The 12567-nt window shown below is 47.4% G+C and overlaps 2 protein-coding genes across 2 annotated transcripts in view; both read right to left on the bottom strand.

The window, feature by feature from the left end:
* Positions 1 to 756: 756 nt before the first annotated feature.
* Gdi1 (GDP dissociation inhibitor 1) lies at positions 757 to 8519 on the bottom strand. The gene is made up of 11 exons (XM_021187351.2): positions 8144 to 8519; positions 6901 to 7008; positions 6655 to 6754; positions 6362 to 6496; positions 5739 to 5937; positions 5348 to 5479; positions 4072 to 4171; positions 2390 to 2561; positions 1995 to 2139; positions 1834 to 1888; positions 757 to 1739 (listed from the first exon to the last, which is right to left on the bottom strand). Exons 1-11 carry the CDS (start codon positions 8471 to 8473, stop codon positions 1587 to 1589), a joined length of 1629 nt encoding a protein of 542 aa, XP_021043010.2. The 5' UTR covers positions 8474 to 8519; the 3' UTR covers positions 757 to 1586.
* Positions 8520 to 8912: 393 nt separating this feature from the next.
* Atp6ap1 (ATPase H+ transporting accessory protein 1) overlaps positions 8913 to 12567 on the bottom strand; it is a 7987-nt gene continuing 4332 nt past the window's right edge. Inside the window, exons 5-10 of the mRNA XM_021187491.1 lie at positions 12321 to 12361; positions 11665 to 11750; positions 11084 to 11322; positions 10339 to 10386; positions 10022 to 10250; positions 8913 to 9811 (exon numbers count right to left, since the gene is read on the bottom strand). Coding sequence (XP_021043150.1) covers positions 9602 to 9811; positions 10022 to 10250; positions 10339 to 10386; positions 11084 to 11322; positions 11665 to 11750; positions 12321 to 12361 — 853 coding nt within the window. The 3' untranslated portion in view covers positions 8913 to 9601. The remainder of the gene's footprint in view (positions 9812 to 10021; positions 10251 to 10338; positions 10387 to 11083; positions 11323 to 11664; positions 11751 to 12320; positions 12362 to 12567) is intronic.

The following is a 12567-nucleotide window of genomic DNA, read 5'->3' as shown; positions in this document are numbered from 1 at the left end:
GAACTCAGAAATCCGCCTGCCTCTGCCTCCCAAGTGCTGGGATTAAAGGTGTGCGCCACCACTGCCCAGCTGAATTTTTTTTACTATCATCCAAGGCTAGGTCCAGGTCCCTTTGCTTCCCCAGGACTGAGACTCCTGATATCCTATTATATATATATATATATATATATATATATATATAAATTTGTGTGAGGCAGAAGAGATGGCTCAGGCAATGGTGAGTACTGGATATTCTTCCAGAGGACCCAGAATCGATCCCCAGCATTCAAATAGCTCACAACTGACTGTAACTCCAGTTCCTGGAGATACTGGCTTCTGCAGGCAGCAGATATGCAAGTTGTGCACATCCATCTAGGCAAAATAGCCATACACATAATAAAATTTAAATGTGTTTACATGTGTTTGTGTGTTTACAAGCCACTGAACATGTGCAGAGGTCATATTGTGGAATCAGTTTTCTCCTTCCACCTTTACATGGGCTCCAAAGATCAAACCCAGGGTCACCTGGAAAATATCTTTATGCATTGAACCATTTCACCTGTGTTATTCTGCTTCAGAGAGATCAGTATAAGCCTTGAACCTAAAACCTCCACATCTGACTTCTGATTTAGAAACCACTAGTAAATGATGACCCATCCAACACCAGATGACCTATTTCACCTGCCTTGATCCTTGAGGATACAGTTCTCATTCCATTAGCTAAACTGCCCCAGTCCCGCAAAACAACCTTAAAGGAAAGAACCTAAAGATCCAGACTTAAGTTTCAATAGTTTTATTGGGAGGTTTTTGTTTTCTGTGAAATATACTAGAGCTTGAGGAAGGGGACACATTCACTTTGCAAGGAAAGGGTTTCCCACCACTAAAGGAAAAGGCATGGGACAGGGTACACTGGGGTTTGGATCCACTTTCCTACCTCCTTCTGCTTTGCTCACATTACTTTTTCTCAGTGAACACAAAAGAAATTCAAACAGATCAACCTCCAGAGGGGGTCACACCTAAATCTTCTCCCATCCCAGGCATTGCCAGCACTGGGACAGGCCAGGGCAGCTCACTCTACTCTAGGCTGCACAGAAAGGCTGAGGGCTCAATTACTCCAAAGTTAATAAATTAGAATAAATTATAAGGAGGAGGAGGAATGCAATTTTGTGCTGGGAGGGTCCCTTCTCTCCAATACCTAAGAGTTGGGGGAGGAGATGGGGTATCTCCAAAGGCCACTACATTTGGGACTAAGAGCAGTGGGGGTGGGGTCAGCTTTTCCTCCACTCCTTCCCAAACAGCAAAATTGGGGGTGTGCAAACGCACACACACACACACACACACACACACACACACACACAAAGTCCTCTTTCCCTAGAACAAGGATAGACCAAGAAAGAGGATACTATCCAACTTCCATCTCCCAAACCACCACTAAGGTTAAGGATATGGTCAGTGAATAAAATCAATAAGGTGGGTGATTGGAATGTGGTGGGGGAAGCAGAAGATGCTGGAAACAAGGATGCCTGGCCATACCATCTCCCCTGCCCTAGAGAAGGACATACAAGTTGGGGAGAGGGGAACAGGGGCTGGAGGAGGGGAGTCAGCAATCACTGATCAGCTTCTCCAAAGACATCATTTTGTTTGCGCTTCATGTTCTCAAAATCAAAGGCAGAACCAGCCATGCGTTTGTAGATATCTTTGATGTCATTGCAGGTTGTCTCAAAGTGTGTGGTAGCATCATAGGAGCAGGAACAGAACACCTGTAAATAGGGAGAACCCCAGGGCTCACGGAAGTCAGGCAGAGGATCTTGGGTAGACAGCAAAAACCAAGGCTGACTGGGACAGCATTTTTACCTGACTCTCTGAACCATCATCAATGGGCTCATATAAATCACTGATAGCCACAAACCTGAGGGGCAAATGGAAGAAAAGAGAGAGGAAAAGAAAAGTCTCATAATGGGCCTTGCCCATTCCTAGTCCCCAGCCTCCCCATAAAGTTTGTCTCAGCCTCTCACTTCTGGTCAATGGGTTCCAACAGCTCCAATGCAGGCTCAACTTCCTTTTCTGGTTCTGCAGTCTCTACAGTGGTGCTGGCAATGGCGATGTATTTGCCCTGTGCGGCCACATTGTGTGCATAGGAGATCATGCACACATAGATGTCTGACCACGGGAAGCCAATTGGTTAACATGTACCAGAGGAAAATGGCCACACAAAAAAAGTAGTTCCTAGGGGCTAGACAGGAATCTGGCCCACACGCCCGTTCCCAACCCAACATGTAAACAGCATTCAAACTGTAATTTTCATGAAGGTAAGAGCCCAAGTCATCCAATCCCCAGGTATTCTGTAACAAAATGTCACAAGAAGCCCTAAGATTTCTTGTGAGAAGAGATGCTTAACAGCCTAGACTACCTGACTTCCTGTTGACCTGGTTCTGAGGGATGATAATTTGGCAGGAATTGGCATCATTGGTATTCTTGATGGGGTGGCTGAGGATACAGATGATGCGAATAACCTGGCCAGCCTTTTGCACACGGTCTGGGATGTAACTGGGATCACAGATCAGCTGCTTGCAGCGGGCCACCTGTGAAGGTACCGGAAGGTTTTGTATCTGTTGGAAAGTAAAGCCAGGCAGCTCGGAGCTGTCATCACTCTCCCTCCTGTAAGTAGTACATAACCTTTCCTTGAAGCTCAGAGAGATCAGCCCTCACATACAGGGTAGGTGACCACCCTACTGCTAAAACACAATGATCACAAAAACAGGCCTTTTTTTTTTCCCCTGTTGCTGGAGTTTTTATTTGAGACTGTTTGGCCCAAATTAATCTCATCTCAAACTCAGGATCTTCTAACAGCAGCCTCAATTCTCATGCCCCACCACACCAGGCTGAAGGATGGTTGGGGGGAGGTGGGTAGGCATGTTATCTCAGTTGGTAGAGTGCTTGCCTATCATGCATAAAGCCCCAGGTTAGATTCTCAGCAATGCATAAACCAGGTATCTTGACACACACCTGTAATCCAGCATCAAGAAGGTGGAAGCACAAGGATTAAAAGTTCATCCTCGGGCCGGGCGTGGTGGCGCATGCCTTTAATCCCAGCACTCGGGAGGCAGAGGCAGGTGGATTTCTGAGTTCGAGGCCAGCCTGGTCTACAAAGTGANACTGGTTAGTTCATATTGTTGTTCCACCTACAGGGTTGCAGCCCCCTTCAGCTCCTTGGGTACTTTCTCTAGCTCCTCCATTGCTCCAACTGCTGCTAGTGGGAGAGTGAACTAGTCAAGCCACTCTGGAAATTGGTATGAAGCTGCCTTAGAAAACTACATATGGGACCTGGATAATGGGTTGGCTGTTAAGAGCACTGGCTGCCCTTCAGAGGACCCCCGTGTTGACTCCTAGCACCCACATAGTGGCTCACAACCATTTGTAACTTCAGTTCCAGTGGATTCAATGCCCTCATTTGACCTCTATAGGCACCCGTCTTGCGAGAAGAGAAGAGAAGAGAAGAGAAGAGAAGAGAAGAGAAGAGAAGAGAAGAGAAGAGAAGAGAAGAGAAGAGAAGAGACAGACACATACAGGCAAAACACTCATACAGCCACTGAGGGCCAGAAAGGGCAAGTCCAGGTTGCTATAAGATTTACAGTAGCGAAAATGGGTATTTGAAGCCCTATTCAGAGTTGAGAGTCACTGGTTTAAAGAAGTTGTAAAAAAAAAAAAAAAAAAAAAAAAAAAAAGTTCATCTTTAGCTACATACACTATCTGAGGTCAGCCTGGGATACAGGGTATCCTTTCCAAAAGAATACTTTCAGGAATATAAAATATGTGACTTCTGAAGGATACTTCTTGATTGATTCATCTGCCTCGGCTCACGAGTACTGTAAAAAACAGCTGTGTGCAATTACACCTGGCATTTTGAAGGGTATTTCTTGCCAACAGGAACAACTACATAGAATTTTATTGACCACCCAGTCCCTAGCTGTAAGGTTCTCAGGGTTAAGCAGCAGCAAACTCACCAGTAATAAGGTTCCCTAAGAACATAGCCCTGAAAAAGACCAAATCTTACCCAAACCATGGTAATACAAATGTACATGGCAGGCTTACCTCTCCCTCAGATTTTACACCCACCACCTTGCCATTCTCCATGATGATGTCATCCACTGGTTTGTTCAGCATGTATGTTCCCCCATAAATGGCACTCAATCTGTAGTAAGGAAAATGACAAGGAAGTGTTCTCAGGAGAATGGGGACCAATTCTACTCTACTCTCCCCAACCCACCAGTGGGGTAAAGAAACTACACAGGTAGAGTTCAATTCCAACTGTTTCAGGTGTCTCTCCCATAAATGTGGGCCCATTTTTGACATATTCCTTCTTCTCTGGTGTTTCCATCCATAATATTCGGTTCTGCAAATGGGTCAATGGAAGGTAGCACGGAGGAGTAGCTCCACATAGAAATGGCCCAGGAAGCCGGGCGTGGTGGCGCACACCTTTAATCCCAGCACTNGGGAGGCAGAGGCAGGCGGATTTCTGAGTTCGAGGCCAGCCTGGTCTACAGAGTGAGTTCCAGGACAGCCAGGGTTATACAGAGAAACCCTGTCTCGAAAAAACAAAACAAACAAACAAACAAACAAACAAATAGCCCAGGAGTCAAGAATAAAGAACTGTTGGAAAAAAAAAAAAGAACTGTTGGTAAAAGAGCCAGCCCCCAGGGAAGCCCAGACTCAAGGTTCTGGGGTCCTAGACTTAGCCCTGGTACTACCAAGAGCTAAGGGAAGCTATGTTCATGGTGACCTAGTCCTTTACTTTGTATTTCATCTATTTTTTAAAATAAAATTTTTATATTTATTCATACGTGTGTGTGTTTTATTTGCATGTATGTCTGTACACCACATGTATGCTTGATGCTTGTGGAAGCCAGATGAAGGTTTTGGATTCCCTAAAACTGGAGTTTATGGATAGTTGTGAACTACCATGTATGTTCATGTTGGAATTAAACCTGGATCCTTGGTATAAATAAGTGCTCTTATCTGCTGAGCCATCTCTCCAGCCTCTACTCTGCATTTTAATGTACTAGGGCAGTGCCCCCATTACCCAAGGATGGAGTAATATACATGAAAATTAGATAGGAAAGTAGGAGATGTCTCAAAAATATTCAAGGTAGCCGGGCAGTGGTGGCGCACACCTTTAAGCCCAGCACTTGGGAGGCAGAGGCAGGCGGATTTCTGAGTTCGAGGCCAGCCTAGTCTACAGAGTGAGTTCCAGGACAGCCATGGCTACACAGAGAAACCTTGTCTTGAAAAACCAATATATATTCAAGGTAATTTCCATTCTTGGCCTTAGTCTTACTAGTAACACTATTCAAAAGAGATAGATCCTCACCTGGCAAAACCCTGGGGGAGCTCACCCAGTCCATAAAGTGGGTATAAATAGGGGCTCTTGCCATAACGGGCCAGGGACTCGCTGTACAACTTGATGCGGTTAATAGTCTCAAGACATGGCTGATCCAGGTAGCTGGGGAATAAGAGCCAAAGAAGATGCTTTGCCAGCGGCACCCTTGTTCACCTACAAAGACACCAGCCCACCTTCCCACCACCCTTTGTGACCTGGCAAAGATGTGGGTCAAATGGAGAGGGATGGAAATGGAACAGGTGAGTCTGGAGCTGAGCACAAGAGACATGCAGGGTGGGCAGTAGGTATAATAGGCAGGTGTGGAGAGGGCAAGGTGTGAGCCAGAGAAGGGGCTCCCATCACCAGCCAGCTTTCCCCTCACTCATCAGTGCGGTAGAGTGCCAAGGCATGGCCAGTGAAATCAATGACATCTTGACCCAGGTCAAACTTCCGGTAGACATCACGCATGCTGGTGTTCTGGGGGTCAACACCCTCAAAGGTTTTGGGATCATTCTCATCAAAGTTTGCCACAAACACCAAAAATTTCCGGAAGCGTCGTTTTTCAAACATGCCCATCAGATCTGAAAGAAAGGTATTGAGAAGACCTTTTGCATTACTGGGACATAGAACTCCTCTTTCCAACAGAACAGGCCATGAAAGTTGGTGTACTGGCTCCTACCAACACTCTGTCATGTAACACTGCCCTACCCTTCTTGGTCTCAATTTTCTTTTTGTAGGAAGAAACCCTTCCAGTTCCACTTAGGGATGCTACAGAGGCAAGTAGGCCCTTTGACAAAAAGGAATCCTCTTCTGTGAACTTCCTTTCTGGCAACTTGTTAGGACGGGTAGCACTGTCTAATAAAGACACTATAAAGTAAGGGTCCTCTAGGACTACACAGAGCTAAGATTAGGTTCAGGCTAAGAGAAGCCTTTTGCCTAACTGTCCTGAAAATAGTCTGTCTCATCCAGCCCCATTATTCTCTGGTTAAGGAGACTCATACTCACTAGAAGCCAAGGCCTCAGTCTCGGTGGATGGCACTTTGTAGATCTTGCCCCCCTTGTATACAAAGCTGCCCTCTACCACCTTGAAGTCCAGATAACGGGTCACTTCTGTATATAGCAGCATCTTTACCAGCTGACCTGTGTCCAGAGGGAATAAGGGACACTGTTGTGTTTTCCTTCAAAAACTCTCAGTAGTCTGACTAACCATATTCTTGAGATTGACCAATCTCTTCCCCTTCCGTCTTCCCACTCACCACCCCCAAAACCATATACAGCATCTTTTTAATCTCTCTCACCATTGGCCATGAGGAATTTGGGGATCAAGTCAACATTCCAGTCTCGGCCCCGGCCCATTGATTCAGGGGGCCCTTCCAGCATCTGAAAGCGCTTATATAGCTGTAAGCAGGATAGGAAAGAAAGAAAAATATCAAGGACCTGCCCCCTTTCCCACTCTCCTGCCCAGTACCTGAGAATTACTTCGCCCCCTTATACCTATGTGGAAGACTAACAAGGGATCTGGATCTAAGAATAAGAAATCTTACCTCCTCCAGGGGTGTGATAGAAGAGCTCTCACCCCCATAGTAGGGGTTTCGGTCCATGTGCAACACCTTCTTCCCATTCACAGACATGATGCCAGACAGGATGCATTCCTGGGGAAGGAGTGGCATTTGCAACTATACCCCATAACCCTCCAACCTGCTTCATGCCCACCACAAATTTCATAATGCAAAGCTCTGGCTTTTTCCAGTGCTTAAAACTGGGGAGGAAAAGATGGCTTCGTATGACGTTTCCTTTATAACCCTGCTGAGTAAACTATTGGAGCATTAAAGGAGGTTTGGGGGGCAGAGCTTTCAGCAGCTTCCAAGTCTTCTAACATCAACAAGCCAAAAGAAGTATCTACTTCTCTGAGCCCACAAAAAGACAAAACAATGAGTCTACAGAAGAACCAATTCAAAGGACTTTTGAAAGAGAAGGCCAAGTCCTTGAAATCCCAGGCCCCACCCTGCTCCTCCTTCAAAGGGCAGGAGCCCCTGACTCTCTTCTGGCCATATTCACTGGTCTAGACTCAGGGTTCAAACTAAAAAGATTTAGGCGTGGGGGTGTGTGGGGGTGGGGAAGAGACAAACACCCTCACCAATCATTGTCACTAACCCAAGGACAAAGGCTGAGGATATATATTCAGTCTGAGGTCTCCATGGGAAACCAAGTCGGGGACAGAGGTAACGTGGTCACTACCCCCCACCACACACACACACATATACACTCCTTCTGTTTCTGGAACATTCCATGGGTTTCTTACCCCATCCCAAAAAGCAGAAAAGCATGATGAAGGCCCACCCTTGAAAAGCCCCCAAACCCATCTTCATATTCCATCCCCTAGTGTAATCACAAGATGGTAAGGGATGCTAATCAAAGACTTGGAGCAGGTGATGAGTTCAGGCGAAGGGTGGGGGCTGGGTGCAACGGTTCCACTGTGTGTGTGTGGGGGGGGGGNGAGTTTTCCACCTCGGTGATACAGATAGGGAAGATGAGGGGTCTGGGGTTAAGAACTAGGGTGCAGGAATACAGGACGAAGTGAGGCACTCTACCGAGAATTGGGAACTGGCATTAATATCCTAGGGTGAGGTAGTGGGTTGGGCATGGGGTTAGTTTTTCCAGGGCTGGAGCCAGGAACGCAATGATGGGAGGATGGATCAGGTACCGGTTTCTGCATCAATGCGGGATGGAGTGGGGTGGGGAGGGATGGCATGATGCAAGGCTATGAGCGCCTGAAGTGGCACTTACGGTAAGACCTGTCCCCAGCACAATCACATCGTATTCCTCATCCATGGTCAGGTCTTGGTACCAGCGTCCACTCTGCTTCTCCTCCTCCTTCACCACAGCAGCTGCTACCACTGCCTCTACTATTGCTGCTACCGCTACTGCCACTGCTGCTGCCTCTGCCGCTGCTGCTGCTGCCTCTGCCACTGCCGCCGCACTGAACCAAAGATGGCGTCTATCGGCCGTCTCCTGATCCCTACGCAGCGTTAATGAGTCCCTCTCCCTCCTCTGGCCCTGCCCCGCCCAACCAAAGTCATCATTTCCTCGCTTGTTTTCTGGGAGGGCTTCTGGCATCTGGGTCCCAACACCAGAACGAATGCAGGGGTTAACGCGGCTCTTCGTGAGCCCAGAAAAATATGGGGCGGGGCAGGCCGGCAGCAGGTGCTGCGTCCTGCGAAAGATCCTTGCGCGGGAGCCAGGCGCGCCCCGCCCTGCCCCGCGCGCTCCCGTACCGCCCCCTGGGAGAAACACAAGGCATGGAGGCCCTGCTGTGTGTTGTTGCAACTGGCAGTAGAGCCGAGAGCTACCATTGTCAGGATTCCTCCCAAGGCCAGGAAAAGTAACAAGCCTCTACTCTAAGTAGTTTTCTTAAGAATATCAGCTTACTGAAGACCCTCCCACCCTTCCTCTCTCACCTCTTGCCTGACTGGTCTACATCTGAGCACTTCTTCCCTTCAGTCAAGAAAAAAATCTACTGTCCAGTGCAGAAATGAGTGACACGAAGCCCAACAACACAAGGCAACACGTCTTTATTTTATTAGGAAGGAAACAACAGAGCACACCCCCCCAACACACACCTCTGGCCTCTTGACAGGCAGTCCTTATAGGAATAATTCAGAAACCCAGTGAGCACACGTTGCTCACCAATCCTCGTGGTGGTTTCTTCCTTCTCGGGCCACAGAAATAAACCCCAGTGTACCACTCACTCCTAACACATCACCCCTCCCCCCAAAAAAACATAACAGCTAAGCTGGACACACAGTCAAGTAGTCTTTCCACACCTCTCAAATTCAAGGAACCTCAAGTTCATGGCTGTTGCTGGAAGCTCCATAAAGCTTGGGGAGTGAGCATTTACTACACAAAAGCACTATAAACAGCAAGGAATAATAGCAGAGGGGCAAGAATAAATAAGGAGAGAGAGGAAAAGGGGGGACCCTAGAATTAAGGTCCCTTCCCCTCTTGATGATGAAGCCTGGAAGATTTATCTAATATCTATGAAGAATACACTTTGTTGGTAGAGATGGGGGATAGCCCCAGGGGAGTCCCTCTCTGGGTTAAAGAGGAAGCAAGATAGACTGAGGGTGGCGTATGTAGGGTTCATGCTATAGTAGGAAGAGGACAAACCTTTCCATCCACTGTGTCACAAAACAGAAACATGACAACCTAGACACCAATACTCCCTCAATTCCTCTCAGGTATATGTCACACAATCTGGGTCAAAGTGATGGTGGGGCCCTTGTGGTCATCAAATCGATCCATGGTCTTTAGGCTGAGTATCATGTGCAGACCATAGGTGAATATGAAAAGCATGAAGAGGGTGGTGAGCAGACCCATCCAGATGCCCGGAGAGAAGAAACCAGCACAGTCACTAGCATAGGAGAACTGTTCACCAGTCACATTGAAGGCCTGGATCTAGGAGACACATAGACATGGATCAGATGGTTCCACAAGGTTCAACAGACAGTAAGAGCTGGGATTCTGGAATCAATGAATAGTCTATACCTTCAGAGACTGCACAAGGCTGGAACTCTCAACTACGTGCTCAAATCATACTAAGATTCTTTGGGCCCTTCGTCCCTCCCCTTACTGCCACCAGCTTGGGGCCCATCACCCTTTCAATACCTGGAAGTTATGAAGAGTCATCTGCCAGAGTGAGGGCACGTTGGTCACAAGGAGATTGCCTTTCTTGCTCACACTGCTGACGTACTCACAGTGGAAAGAATAGATGCTAGGTCCTGTGACTTGGGAAACATTGAAATGGGCAACAGAGCCATTGCTGTGGATTTCAAGTCGTTCCATGGCAAACCAATATCGGGCAGACACTGGGTAGAAGCGACTAGCCAGAATGAACCTGGGAGGTGGGGGATACAGCGATGTCAGATGAACAGAATAGAGTGAAGACACACCAGTCCTGACAAACTTCAGCCAACAGAACTTACTTGAATGTCACTGTTGCACCAAAGAGTGGCTCATAGGTCAGTGAAAGCCTATGGAACAAGGCAGAAGAAAACTGTCAGGCTCTAGAAGGACCTTAAGAAGGTCCTCATCAGGTTAGCTCCAACCTAAGCTGCCCTAGATCCATTCTTATAGTCACCTGCCAATACAGTGTCTTCATTTACCATATGGGAAAAGTAAGGCTCCAGTCATAACCAAATCAGGAGCAGTTGTGGAGCAATTAAGTTTCACATCTCCAACTTAGGATTCCTCCCTCTGGTTCTGAGTCCCCCTAGGCCTCCTTATTGGGGTTATTCAGCTGCCTGCTGAGGTTTCAAGGGTAGGAAACCTAGGACTGGTTTTAACAGTTGATCTGGTATTTGCCTACATGCAGTCCCAGGGGTTGGGTTCAAAGACGGGCCACGGTCCCAAGGGACTATGTGGTAGTAACAGCTCAGGACCCAACAACCAATACCTAAAAAAACATGAGAAGGCCAAACTCCTAAGAGGCTCCCTCACCTGTAACCTCCCAGCAACAACACCCTGGGATACTGTGACATCTATCTCCTTGGTGAACATACCACACAAAGACCTTCTTCACCCCAAACATACGTGTGTGTGTGTGTGTGTGTGTGTGTGTGTGTGTGCGCGTGTGCGCACAATCCCACATCCTTGTTCTATACTGAGCTCACAGTGACAGAAAGACCGTATGTGATGGGATAGCCCTTCTTCTCTTCCTACAACCCTTACATGGCAAAGGAGTCATTCCAGAAGGAGCCGGTCAAGTTAAGATTCTCCACACCAAAGGTGAGGGAGGTCAAGTCTTTCCACTCATCTTTGTATGCCACAGAGAAGTTTTGTGCCCAAAACAGGATCCTCGGTGCAGTGTCATTGTAACTCACAGGAGGATGGATCGCAGGTGATACCAATTGAGTCTGAAGCAGCTGGCGACCTAGACCCCCAGCCACCATGGTTATATCACGGGCCACCTGTAGAAACATCCAACAAGCCTTCTCTCAACAGCCCTAAAAACAAAACCTAATCCACTGGATTGGTATTCCTTCCCCACTGGGTACCCTGTATACCATCTGAAAGTCCCTAGACCTGATATCCCATCTGCCTAAACTAATGATCACACTGCCCAAAGTGGCTCATAAGCAAAATGGAAAAAAGGCACCATGGATGGAGGAAGCAATCCTCTGTCCATTAATCCCCCAAACTGAAGGCTCCTGAGAGATCCTGCCTGTAACATACCCCTCCATCTCTAGTTACACTCACCACATTGTCTCACACCCTGCATCCCCCAGGGCCCCTGCTAGAAGAGTACATACTCTAGAAGGGCGGACTGCAGTAAGAGCTGCGGTGTAAGGGACTTCTTCAGACTTGAGTGTGCTCAGTACCTGTCCGATGACCTCATCTGAAGAGTGACAAGAGAACAGAGAGCCAAGTTACCAGGTAGCTTGCTTAGAGAAATACTACCCATTGTCTGCTTCAGAGACCTCCTAGACTATGAGAATTCAGTGCTGTTAGTTTCCACTGAGGACCACTAAAAAACAGCTATTTCTCCTTCTACACATTCTGCCAGACTCTCTGGGGACAATTGTAGCTCTCTGATGGCAAGCTAAACCTAAGTAAACAGAACATATAGTGATACAGAGAACTCCAAATCTATACAGCAGATGGACTGTCCTTTACCACAAAGAATTGCTTTTCATAATGTTACTAGTCTATTAAATACAGAAATTCATTGTACTTGTACAAAAACTAGATTTTGGGGCTCTTGCACAGGGGGTCATAATGCACTTGGACATCTCTGTCAGGTGGGGCTGACTACAGAAGAACATGGCCAAGCAGCCAGCCACTATGTACTTGCTCAGCTGTCAGCCCACTCTGAGAAACAGGGACAACCTTGCGGTAAGGAGAAACCAGTTCTATTTTCCTGGCCCGAGGGCAAAATGGGGACATAAATTTCGAGTAACACACTCACCGTTACCTGTGAGGACCTCCCTGGGCGCCATCAGACCGGAGCTATGAATAAAAAAAGTGAGAGGCCCACAGGTTGCTCTACTCTCAAATCCAAATAGCTTGCCTGGAACAGTTCTCTGAAACTCACTACCTTTCTCTCAGCCCTTCCAATATCTCCCTTCCTACTAGCCCAACTTACTAAGCCTATAGACTTCATCTGCTGCTCTGTCATGCAGAGGCTTAGCTTCAGTACCCCTGCCTGGAATCCT

The sequence above is a fragment of the Mus pahari genome, chromosome X, assembly GCF_900095145.1.
Source record: "Mus pahari chromosome X, PAHARI_EIJ_v1.1, whole genome shotgun sequence".
Lineage (NCBI taxonomy): Eukaryota > Metazoa > Chordata > Mammalia > Rodentia > Muridae > Mus > Mus pahari.
The sequence above is the reverse complement of the archived record's forward strand: the minus strand, read 5'-3'. Positions and strand labels throughout refer to the sequence as shown.

Coding starts and splice junctions, on each gene's coding strand:
- Gdi1 (XM_021187351.2), bottom strand. CDS start 8,473: ATGCCAGAAGCCCTCCCAGAAAACAAGCGAGGAAATGATGACTTTGGT. Junction 2,140..2,389: donor CCAGGTCAACAGGAAGTCAG/GTAGTCTAGGCT, acceptor TCCCGTGGTCAG/ACATCTATGTGTGCATGATC. Junction 1,889..1,994: donor TTGGAACCCATTGACCAGAA/GTGAGAGGCTGA, acceptor TTTGCCCCTCAG/GTTTGTGGCTATCAGTGATT.